This window comes from Sus scrofa, chromosome 4 (assembly GCF_054392235.1).
Source record: "Sus scrofa isolate SSC_HxYL_T2T_F1_AM1 chromosome 4, Sscrofa_HxYL_maternal_Yorkshire_Landrace_v2.0, whole genome shotgun sequence".
Classification (NCBI taxonomy): Eukaryota; Metazoa; Chordata; class Mammalia; order Artiodactyla; family Suidae; genus Sus; species Sus scrofa.
In genome coordinates, this window is record NC_139386.1 from 105,456,037 (window position 1) to 105,468,427 (window position 12,391).

General features: G+C 48.1%; 1 protein-coding gene across 50 annotated transcripts in view; it reads left to right on the forward strand.

Annotated features, from left to right (window-relative positions):
• The window catches only part of LOC100737336 (NBPF family member NBPF6-like), a 117,506-nt gene that overhangs the window by 98,345 nt on the left and 6,770 nt on the right, over positions 1-12,391 (forward strand). For 13 of the 50 annotated variants that reach the window (XM_085023294.1, XM_085023292.1, XM_085023297.1 and 10 more), the window contains 8 exons: positions 3,032-3,236; positions 3,785-3,887; positions 6,234-6,448; positions 7,591-7,645; positions 8,500-8,714; positions 9,683-9,737; positions 10,798-11,012; positions 12,067-12,118. In XM_085023294.1, the coding sequence (XP_084879420.1) occupies positions 3,059-3,236; positions 3,785-3,887; positions 6,234-6,448; positions 7,591-7,645; positions 8,500-8,714; positions 9,683-9,737; positions 10,798-11,012; positions 12,067-12,118 (1,088 nt within the window). In that variant the 5' untranslated portion in view covers positions 3,032-3,058. Of the gene's footprint in view, positions 1-566; positions 743-869; positions 1,663-3,031; positions 3,676-3,784; positions 3,888-6,233; positions 6,449-7,590; positions 7,646-8,499; positions 8,715-9,682; positions 9,738-10,797; positions 11,013-12,066; positions 12,119-12,391 lie in introns of those variants that run through there. The other 37 variants (XM_085023327.1, XM_085023319.1, XM_085023329.1 and 34 more) reach the window with 11 other exon arrangements.

A 12,391-nucleotide genomic window follows, 5' to 3' on the forward strand; every position in this document is an offset into this window, starting at 1 on the left:
AGGTTTGCCCTGGCTGTGGGGTAGGCCTGCAGCAGCCCATTTGACCCCTAGCCGAGAAACTTCCCTGTGCCACAGGTGTGCCCGTAAAAACCATAGTAATGTAGACACTGTGGTATTGGTCCAAGTAAAGACAACACAGCGATAACAGTGAGACAAGATTGGGGAATAGAAAATTGACCCGCACCCATGTGCAATTAATTTGAACTTTGCCTCACTGAGGTAATGAAAAGTATTTTCTAGAAAAAATCCTAGAACAAATGACTCTTCACTTAGAATAAGCTAATACTAAAAGCCACTTTTCTCTGCCCTCTAAAGGTAATTGGAGATGTTTCACTGAAATTTCAAAGCTTTTCACAAATAGTGGAACTACTTTCTCAATTAAGGCATAGACAGAAATTTCATTCTCCTTCTAAAATGAAGGTGTTCGCTATGGGCTAAAAAAATGATTCAGCTGAGTTATATAAAACATGAAATTTTGAAGGTCATCATACATTACCATTTTAAAAGTGACAAGGCAGTCCATTGACCAGCAGTCTATTTTATTTACCACGCATATATCCGACAAGGAATTTCTCCAAAATATATGAAGAACTTTTACACATCACGCAAGAAATTATAGACACCGTAAATTCTGAATTAGCAGAAGATTTGAAGAGTCACTTTAGAGTAGAAGATGTCCAAAATGACATCCTGGATACCCAAATGGGAAAGCACGGCAGATCTCAGAATGGCTGCAATGAAGGTTTGTCGGAATGGAGGGAGCCTGGAACTGGCCTGTCTTGGGGGGGCAGGGTAGGAATGGAACATGACCCAACTGCACTGCAAATGGTGTCTGTTTCTACCCTTTCACCAAGCACTTCTCTTCTCAGGTGCATCTGCCTCGGAGACACAGCGCCTATCTCCAGATGATAATTTGTTCAGCAATATTCATACCTCTTTTATGCATAATCATCAAAAATATATGTCTTTGTCATCAGAAAAATGGATAATCATATTGTGCTATACTCCTAAAACAGACTACCTCTTAGCATAAGAATAAAACCAAATGACTGATGCAACCAATTGAGATGGAACCTCAAAACCAGACATTGGTTGAAAGAACACAGAGAAAGGAGACCCTCTTGCATCTTTACAATTCAGTAACATGCAGGAATAAAGAAAACTCACCTGTGGTGAGAGGATTCCGACCCTGTTTGTCTGTGGAAGATGGGAATTGACTGGCAAGTAGCACGGAAGCAGTTTGGGAATGGTGGAGGTGCAGTCTCTTGATCTGGGTGGTGATTCCACAATGGATACAGCATGTTGGGTGTACTGAGCTGTGCTCATAAGTTGTGTGTGTTTTTGTTCTGGTAAATTGTATGTCAGTATAGAAGGGATGGCATTAAGAAAGGGGGGTGACAAAGACAAAAAGAGTGCCAGATGGCAGCAAATGGGTAACAAATATTCACCGTGTAAATAATAAGGATGCTTTGAGAAGAAAACCAAAGTGACTGAGCAGAACAAACACTACAGAGCATACTTAAGAGAAAAGATAAGGAAATTTAAAAGTTCACCTCACATTAAATGACAGACTGCCCTCTTGGGAAAATCACCCTGGAACAACCATCACAGACCTCATCTCCATTAAAAGTACTGTCATTCTGTTGACTGTAATGGGAGAAGGTGGGTTTTAATGCCCAAGAGAAATGGCTTCTAATGCACAATGCTTTCCTCACCAAATGTGTGGCCTGGGGGAGTTTTTTAACCTCTTGAGTTTTTCTTCATAAGGAAAATAACTTCTGATTATTCAGATAGTTCATAGGATTAAATATGATCCCTTTAACTATACCTGGTGCTAGGAACATACCTGACTTTGTCCCTCCTTTGTCCACTGTGTAGTTATGAACAGAATACAGTTGGCAGGGGACAGATAAGATGTTCCCAAATAAATATTCCCCACTCGCCATTTCTAGAAAGAAGTCATGTTAATAATTGAAGGAATAGGAGAGGAACAAGAGTCTTTTGAACAGCCATCCCCAAACCTTGACCTTGGCTAGTTTGCATCTGAAAGCAGCCTTGACAACGTTTAGACCAGGACCAGCCCCTGCAGTGTTCCCTGTCTGGAATGGAATGAGGAGGTACAGTAGAGCTTAGAACAGCCTTGACCCACAGGTTTGATCCCTGGCCTGGGATCTTCGAAGTTTGGGATGTTACGTTTCTCCAGAAGCCAACAGGCTGCCCCAGTGAAGAGAAGAATCTGACATAACACGGAGATGCAGCACAAAGAGCACTGAGTCGGGACCAAATACTTTTTCTAAATTACTCCTTCCCTTAGCATTATACTCTGCTTTTGTCCTACACGTTTATGTCACAGATCACATTGGGGAAGCCCAAAGAAGAACTTCATGGCAGTCTAAACGTTTGATGTCTTTCACTGGTGGAAGAGATTTAGGAATGTGTTAACATTTCCAGAGAAGGTGGGGTGCCTTCATGACAGCCCTTAAGACAATAGGACATGGGAAACTACTTGTGTCTTGACTTTTTGGTAAACAGAGGAGAGTGAAGATGAGGGCTCTGCACAGATGTGTTTTTTCGAGGGAGGGAGCTAGCGCAGTGGTATTAGCACGAGTGCAGACACCTATGAAGTGTGGCTGCTGAGGGTGTCCCCATGGCTGGTGACCTTCCCAAGGCACCAGGCAGCCTTGTGTATCAGCATGGCCTAGGCCCCTGAATCCAGGGGCCCCCAAGATTCCATCAACCCTCCCCCCACCTTCCAGTTCTGTTGTGGCAACTCCAGACAGTTCCCTGGCACCGTGGGTCCCCCTTCCTCACGCCGGTCCCCGTCTGAGCTACAGGCAGGGCCTTGGGCTCTGAGCTCTAGCATCTTGAACTTGGTTTCTGTGGATACAGACCCTCCAGTGTTGTGGGGTGTTGATTCGGGTGTGCCCAACAGTAAGTTAAGAATTCCAGTTTTCCTCATCCCTCATTCCCACTTCAGCCTATGGGATTCCACGTGCTTTAATCCACCCTGTGTTGGGTGTCTTCTCCCCAGGCCCTGGCTCTCCTGCCACGTGTCACCATGGCAGTGTCTCTTGGCCCTTCATCAGACTTGAGGGCACAACACAAACTCATGCGAGAGAACCAGGAGCTTCAGCGGCAGCTGGCCCAGAGCAAGCAGGACTTCCGAGACCTCAGGGAGAAATTCCTTGTATCCAAAGCTGCTGCCTACTCCCTGGCCAACCAGCTGCAGAAATACCGTACGTCCTAGGGGTCGGGGGCAACCAAGCGATGAGTGGTCACTGGCTTCCTTCTAGGAAAGGAAACACTCTCCAGACTTGATCTTCTCTCCCTTTGTCAAAATGAAGTTCATTCTGACCACAATCCAGGGCAGGCAGAGGTGGCTCTTTCTCCCTCAGTTGGCAGAGGGTGGGAGAACTGAGGCACCAAGGAACTGCCCCCTCAGGCCCCTGCTCCGTGTCTCACCTCAGAGGGAACAAGTCCTGGGAACGTGGCCCTTGATTGAGGGTCAGTCTGGGGGTGTGTGAATTCTGACCTTGCCAAACAGCAGTTAATCTTGTCTCGTTCCTTTCTGTGCCTTGGAGCTTGTCTTTCCTCAGCTCTAAAATGGGGAGGACTGGAAGGCCGTGCAGTTGGGAGCCCGAGGAATCAGATGTGGAAATCCCTGCGTAGAGCCTGGTAACGGGCTTACACCTGCCCTTGGGATGGACTCTGCCTCCTCCCTAGAAGGCAGTGACCACAGCCACGTGTCCAGCCTCCCCCTGAGGCAGCGTCTCTGTTTTTGCAGAGTGTGAGGGGGACAGAGACATCATTGAATCCGTGCTGGGGGAGAAGCTAGAGTTTAAGTTGGTGAAGCTGGCAGAGGATCCAGCGCTGGCCGAGAGGTTCCGGTAAGGAGGGTTCTGTGCTGGGAGGCCGGTGGAAGGTCTAGGCCTCTGTGAAGTGGGGCCAGGATCGACACTGGGCCAGGAGAGGACAGAGATGCTCATGGCAGGCACCCGGGCACAGATGCTCATGACATAATCAGAGAACAGCCACTGGTGAAGTATGCAGTACAGTTGTTATTCAGAGCCTCACTTAACATGGTGGGTTTCTTTTGGTTTTTTTTTTTTTTTACGTTTAGGGGCATGCCTGTTGCATCTGGAGGTTCCTAGGCTGGGGGGTTGAATCAGAGCTGTAGCCGCCAGCCTACCCCAGAGCCATAGCAACCCTGGATCTGAGCCACATCTGCGACCTACACCACAGCTCAGGGAAATGCCAGATCCTTACCCAGCTGATCGAGGCCAAGGATCGAACCCACATCCTCATGTATGCTTGTTGGGTTCGTTAATGACTGAGCCATGTCGGTCACGCCCTATGCTTTTTTTTGTTTTTAATTTTTCATCTTTTGGTGATGCTCGAGGCATAGGGAAGTTCCCATCCCAGGGATCAAAGCAGCACCACATGTGAATCAACTATACTTTACTTTAAAAATGTTTTCAAATAAAATATATGAAAGTGGAAATACCCCAGGATCCTGCCGTATAGCACAGCGTATACAATGACTGTGAAAAGGAATCTATATATGTATAACTGAATGACATTGCTGTTAGGACACATTTAAACAGCATTGTAAAACAACTATAATCCATCGTTTTTCTTTTTTTCAAGAAAAATAACCTGAGCACAGCCACAGAGACGTGAGCCACAAAAGTGACAATGCTGGATACTTAACCACAGGTTATCAGGAAACTCCAGTTGTTATTCAAAGCCTCATTTGTCACTTTTTTTTTTGTTTTGTTTTGTTTTTTTGTTTTTTGTCTATTAGGGCTACGCCTGTGGCATATGGAAGTTCCCAGTCTAGGGGGTGAATCAGACCACAGTTCACGGCAACGCCAGATCCTTAACCCAGAGCAAGGCCAGGGATCGAACCTGAATCCACATGCATGCTCATCGGGTTTGATAATCACTGAACTACGACGGGAACTCTGCATGCTTTTTTTTTTTTTTTTCCCTTACTTTTTTTTTTTTTTCCCCACTTTACAGCAAGGGGATCAGGTTATCCTTACACGTATACATTACAATTACATTTTCCCCCCACCCTTTCTTCTGTTGCATCATGAGTATCTAGACAAAGTTTTCAATGCTATTCAGCAGGATCTCCTTGCAAATCTATTCTAAGTTGTGTCTGATAAGCCCAAGCTCCCGATCCCTCCTGATATCACTTATAACTGGAATCTAATATCCAGAACAAATGAACATCTCCTCAGAAAAGAAAATCATGGACTGCATGCTTTTTTAAAAAATTTTGTTTTTTGGTCCTGCTCAAGGCATAGGGAAGTTCCCATCCCAGGAATCAAACCAGCACCACATGCAAATCAACTATACTTTACTTTAAAAATGTTTTCAAATAAAATATGTGAAAGCAGATATACCTCAGGATCCTACTGTATAGCACAGCATATGCAAAGACTATGAAAAGGAATCTATATATGTAGAAGTGAGTGACATTGCTGTTCAGCACACACTTACACAACATTGTAAAACAACAGCACATCCATCACTGTTCTTTTTAACAAAAGAAAAGTAATCCCAGCACAGCAGCAGAAATTTGAGCCACAAAAGTGACATTTCTGGAGACTTAACCACAGGCTATCGGGAAACTCCCAACCCTGCTATTTAAACAAATTATTGATTTGAAATCACAGCACATGAAATTCACTTAATTCAAATCAAACGAAGAGCTCAGGGGCATTTTGTACATTTGCAGTGTTTTGTGATCCCAACCTCCTTTCCCTTCCCTCACAATCCCCTCCTGACTGACTCGAGCTTGGCCTCCATCCTGGACCCTGTCATTCCCTTGGTCCTTCAAATTCACACCAGCCGGACTGTCCACAGCGGGTGTCTGGCTTTGTGTCAGTGCCTGCCAGTGCCTGATGTGTATTTTCATGTGGAAACAGGCATGGCTGAGGGAAGACCTGGAGCACCCTCTCCATGAAGCAGGTGTAGGAGGACACTGGGGTTGTTCCCAGAAGAACACAAGGAATGGGATGTCAAGGACTCTCAGGGGAGCTCTGGCTGTTCCAGAGGCCGCCGTTGTTGTCCGTCCCCCTTTCTCTCTGCCCCAGAAAGGTCACCCCCTAGGTGTCAGAATTCTGCATCGAGAGCCCCTTGGGGATGCCAGGGAGCATCAAACGCCCTAAGAGTGTGTGGTCCATGTCTCTGGGATTTCAGATTGTACCTGTGTGCCCCCTCAGGGAATTGGATGTCCTGATTCACGCTCAGGCAAGAGAGCTGACCCAGTTACGGCAGAAGGTGAAGGAAGGGAGGGATGACTGTGTCCTGCTCGTTCAGCACCTCACCGACCTCCTCACCCACAAAGACCTTGACAAGGACCAGGGGCAGGGCTTGCGAGAGCAGCTGACTGAGGGACACAGGCTGGCAGAGCGCCTCGCCCGCAAGTTCAGCCCAGGTAAGGGGGCCACGGACCCCGATTGCACTGGGCAGCTCCATGGTCCCCGAGTCTTCACACCTCACTAGGCATGTTTTGGGGATTTGTAGGCTGTGCTTGCTGACTATGGTCTTCCTGGGCCCGGAACTGAACCCGTGCCACAGCAGTGACAACAGCAGATCCTTAACCCACTGAGCCCCCAGGGAGCTGCTCACTATGGAATGTTTTTAGCAGCTGTTTGGTTTTCATGGCCCATTTGGGGCTGTGGTAGGACTAGGACGGGCTGAGGGTGAGGACAGAGGGGAAGCAAACGCATAGGGTAGAGGTCATAGTTTTCCAACTCTGCCTCCTCCTTGATGGACGAGGGCCTTCGTGCAGGAGGCAGCATGCACCCAGGGATAAAGCAGAGAAAGGAGGCTGTGACAGGAGGCAGCCTGTAGAGGGAAAGGAGCCCTGGCCTACGTGTGACAGTTGCCTGGTTCCAGCGTGAGTGCTGCCTTTAGAACTAGGACTGAGTGACGGACTGTTCCTATCCGGATACCTGTTTCCTCATCTGTATAACAGATTGATCACTTGATGGTGGCCATAGTGATGAAATGTGGGGATGTGAACAAATGTAGTTGAGAAAAATGAAGGCCCCTTCATGAGAGGGGTTGGAGAAGGTCCTTGATGTACTTGATGAACTTGGTGCTGGGAAAGCTGTCTAGGGTGGAGCACTATCCATGGAGGGAATTTCCCTTGACACCACACACACAAGCCCACTTGATGAGCCCGTGATGTCCCCAGATGGATGGATGTGGGGTTAGGTGGTTCTTCGTCTCCTTGCAGAAAGGAGAGGATCTTGTGAGAGCTGCCAAAAAATACAGAGCGGGAGTTTATGGTGAATTTGTGGCAGGAGGGATGATACCGTTGTACAGGTTGAGATGGAAGCTGGACGCCAGTGCCGTGACATAAGGAAGAAGAGACAACTGCAGTGTTTGCCTGATGACGTGGTGATCCAGCCCTTTGGAGGCAAGGAAATTGCTAAAAGACAATGCGTTAGACCATCACCAGTATCCTAACTCTCACATAGATATGTATGGCTCCATGGCCACATGAGTCCTTGTGTTTGTCGTGGGTGAAGTGGGCAGAAGCTGACTGGGGATTTCTGAATTTGTTTACAGAAAGCGATGAAGAGGAGGAGGACAACAATGACAAAGCAGCAACACTCACCCCCAGGTAACAGCACCTGTCAGGATGTGGTCGTGGGGAGATAAAATATGGAGAGGTCCCAGGAAGAAGGGTAAGTGAGGTCAAGAGAGTCATAGGGCCAGATGCCAGGAGAAGCAAAGTGCAGACTGAATTTTCTTCCTTCCCTCCTCGCATGTGGAGATGGCCAGTTGGCTCGGTTGTGTCTTGTCTCTGTGGCACCTGTGTGTGTGACCCAAGGCAATGCACTGCCCTTAGGATCTCCTGTGCACACAGGGAATATCTAGTCTCTCCTACATGACCTCCAAAGTGCGATAAATGTCTCTTCCCACCCAGCTGTCTCGGGTGACTGAGAGGTAGGTAACTAAAAGGAAATAAGTTGAAAAATGTAATACCAAGAAAATTATCTCGATGTCCCAAATGTACTTGTCATGTGACAGTCGTTCTAATAAGACGCCTTAGAGGGCTTTCTGTTCCTAAAAGAAGGCATAACATCTCTGGGAGTCTGTGTTGCCTAAGTAGGTGAATTCCCTTGGCTGCTTTATGTTGAATATTATGTGACTCAGGCCCATGGTGCTAGCGCCTGGTGTGGTAGTTCATGTGTGGCTCATGTTCCTGAAAGCACCACATTGGGATGGCTGAGTGTCCTTCCTCATCAGTTGATGTGTGGCCAGGGCACGGAGCACGTGCTGGTCTCTCTGCCTCCCAAACTGTGGAGCCACACTGCACTTCACACACAGCAGCACAGTTACATTCTTCTTTAAGGATGTTGCCCTTTTGCTTTCTGTGACCACTCCCTGTCCCTCCCCTGAAATCACCCGGGACAGCTTGGTGTCTGTCCCTCTCAGTTTAATGTTCCGTCATTCGTTTCCCACCTGGCACAGCGTGGAAGTGCAGGAGGTTGCAAAGGAGGAGGTGCTGCAGGAATCCCAGGATGAATGCATTTTGACCCCTTCAATGGTCCAGGAAAGGTCTGACTGCACCCAGCCTTCCGGTGATGGCACACGTGCATCTGATGAGCCAAAAGTTGGCCCTGCTACAGATGGAGCCTGTGCTGGCTCCCGTGCCAAGGAGGATGACGTTCCAACCCGTCACCCAGGTAGCCACAACCCGTCTAGACTGAGCAAGGTCTTCTTCGAAAGTAGACCCTGTAGATATATGTCGGTTCAAGTTAGGGGAAAGATGGATTATGAGACCCAAACACCAGGTTAGGTCAGGGAGCCTTCATCCCTTCCTAGGTCGAGGTCATGCCTCTGTCCACCTGGACCCACTTTCAAGGCAATGGACCCCAGTCAGGTGTGTCTCACTCAGCCCAGCTGGACATCCTCAGGAAGTGACTGTCAGACCTAGTTTGGGGCACATGTGTGTTGTCCCCTGTAATGATCTAAGTTTTCATGCTGTAGGAGGGCCTGGCCTTTCATCCCTGTGCAGACCCAAGGGCAGACCTGACTGTGTGTGAGGAGACGAGGTTTCCCTGCTTTCCCTGCTCTGAGCCCCCATCTCCACGGTCTCTGTGTTGGCTGTCTTATCAGCAGTCATCTGAAATGCAGACAGAGTCCCCTCTCCCCCTGCCTTCCTTGAATGTTTCCATGAAGGTAGTGCGTCCAGCCTTGCACGGCCATTGTTTCTGTGTAGCACCAAGTACTCCTTTTCATTGGAGAGTTGACGCAATCCATCCATCCCGCTAGTCTCACGTATAAGTTCCTCTAAGCCATCAACAACTACATTATCCATTGGGACGAACGAGTAGTATAGAAACAATTCTAGATCATACCTCAGCTCATTTTCTAAGATCTCTGGGGGAAATCCACTCTCTTAGCCATCTATATAGCCTCAGCAGAGAAGATGCTGGGAGAAGGTTCTTCCAGATCAGGAGGCGATTCCCTAATGGGTCTGGCCGCAGTGCTAATTCTCCTAAGCCTTCACTGAAGTGTCCCGGATCATCTCTGCCGAGGTACTCTGTTCTGACACTGAGAATATTAATGTCGTTGTGGTCGGTGTGTGCACTGAGTTGCCAAGTGTGAGCAGTGATGAACTCGTGTGACATATTGTCTCTGAATTTCTTAGCAGAAAATCAGAATGGTCATGAGGAAGTGGATGGACAAGAGCCACTGCCCCCCAGGTAACTCTGAAGCTTTGAGGGCTGTGAATGTCGGTACTGATACCAGGAGACCTCAGAAGCAGGGAACACCAGAAATTGCTCAGTATAAAATAACTCTTTCATCCCTTCAGGCAACAGTCAAATATCTCCTTTGGTAACAAAGTTGTCCATTTCCCTTGGGATAGTGGTACGGGGTTTCAATTTCTTTATTTTATTTTATTTTCAGTCTTTTGAGGGCCGCATCCATGGCATTTGGAGGTTCCCAGGCTAGGGGGTCCAACCGGAGTTGTAGCTGTAGCTGTAGCTGTAGTCCATAGCCTATGCCACAGCCACAGCAACGCAAGATCCCAGCCATGTCTGTGACCTATACCACAGCTCAGGGCAACACCAGATCCTTAACCCACTGAGCAAGGCCAGGGATCCAACCCACAACCTCATGGTTCCTAGTTGGACCGGTTTCTGCTGCACCATGACAGGAACTCCCATGGGTTTCTGTTTCTTAATCCCTCAAGGTTAGTGATACACAGTGAGTAGCCGCAGGTGAAAGAGTCAAACACAAGAAATCCTGCAATCATCAGTCCTCTTCTGGGTGGTTAAAAACTGGGGGTGACACACATCTGCTTTGAGTCCTTTTGGCATCAGCATGTTAGTCAGTGTTGGAAGGCTGGGGAAGAACCTGGAAAACCTTTCATCTTATATCATACTCTGGATAAAATAGGTCCTGCAGTCTGTATTTCCTCCAGAGCCGTACTCATTCGGACAGTGTACACTCAGTTCCACACAGGGTCTGCAAAACCAGGATTTCAGTCCTCTGTGTGTGCTGGGGTCCTGACTGTGGCCTGAGGGAGAGGTCATTCTCCTCCAGCAGCTGGTTGTGGGGCCAGAACCCCGAGCCTGTGCTGTTCTCTCTCCCTCCCCATGGCAGCCACACTCCACCTCACATCTAGGAGGGTGGTTTCTCCCTTCTGGAAGAAGACTGCCGCTTTGCTCTCTGTGTCTGCTCCCTATGCCTCCCCTGAACAGGAGCGAGAAAACCTCCTCTGAGTTTACTTTTCTGTCTTCCCCTCCGCATCTGGCACAGTGCGGAGTTGCAGGAGGTTGCAAAGGAGGAAGTGCTCCAGGCGTTCCCAGATGAAGCTGTTTTGGCTCCTTGCATTCAGCAGGAAGGTTCTGACTGCTACCCGCCTTGCAGTGATGGAAAACTGGCATTTGATGAACAGAAAAAGGGGTCTGTTCTGGATGGAGCCTGTGGTTGCTCTCCTGCTGCAGAGGGTGAAATTCCAGCTGGTCCCCCAGGTAGCCTGCATGTTCTTTGTTCGCCTAGTCTGATAGGAATAATCCCCTCGGGTAGACTATATGCTGACATAATGTTTGGAACCTGGCACTGCAGTTGCCTTTAAAGTTTCCTTGCTGGTGCTAAATTCTCTTAGCTTTTGTTCCTCTGTAAAGCTTTTCATTTTTTCCCCTTCAATTGCCTTTAAAATGACATAGTCCATGAAGTAATGATTTTGTCCACGTTCTAGTCATGTTTGCCCCACTGCCAGTTAATTAGCCCCCAGGCAGTCCTGCCAGACTCACATGTACCTCTGCCACCAGGGCCAGGAACTAACATTCAAGCCTCCTAATTTGGAGTGAGTCTCCCATCTCCCATGAAATGCTCCCATTGTCATTCCTGAACAATGTGCCTCCTGGGCTTCTACCCCTCTCTGAGGCTGCTGTCAGTCTTGTTTGTATCTTTGGAAATGTCACAACGGTGTTTCACGTCTGCCAGCCTAGAGTCTGCATCCTTTCATTTGTCTTCTCTTGTCCCGACTCTTCTGGAACCAGAACATAAGCACCACTGTCAACTTTGGTGCATGTCTCTGAAGCAAGGAACGGCCCTGGAATTTGCAACCTTAGGAATAGAAAGGCCCCTGTTTCTCTGTAGCACTGAAGAGTCTTTGGACTGGCTGGGGTGTAGATTCCACTCGTCCGTCTAAGTTCAGCATGTCCTTCATCTCATGCATTAACAAGCCTTTCAGCTGGAAGAAGCCTGAATATCATAGCAAGCCCTGAGTTCATAGTGAGGAAGTTCCCCAGGATCTGCGGGGAAACATTTGTGTTTAGCTGTTTGCAGAGACTCAGGACATAAGCTAACTGTGAGGGTGACTTATCCTAACAAGGAGGTTTGCCTCAAGACAGAAACTCAGTGCCCGCTTTTGACACTCTGTCTAGGGCCTCCGGGAATATTTCTCTCACAATAGGCTGTTTTCACATCGTGTGTATTAATGACCCTTGCAAAGATGAGGCAAAGGATGGAGCAATTTAAGGGGATCTGCCTAAAGTAACTGTGCTGTTAATTTCTTTGCAGAAAGGCAGAATGATCATAATGGGGTGAAAGAACCAGAGCCACCTGTCCCCAGGTAATTTTGAGTATGTGGGGCTGTTCATAGAGTAATGACATCTGCAGACCTCTGACCCAGGGAGAAGCAGAAAGTGCTGGGTCTATGTGTGTCCTCCACTTTGCCAACCAGCAGTTCTCCTGTTGTGTGACGTTTTCTGCTCTCATTGTGGTGCCCGTGTTGTTTCCCGTCTCTCGTTATGCTCTCAAGGGTAGTGACCCCCAGTCAGCTGACACACGTGAACTATGTCCCAGGGGTCTGTGGCACTCACTTGTTCTCTCACGTCTGCTGTCT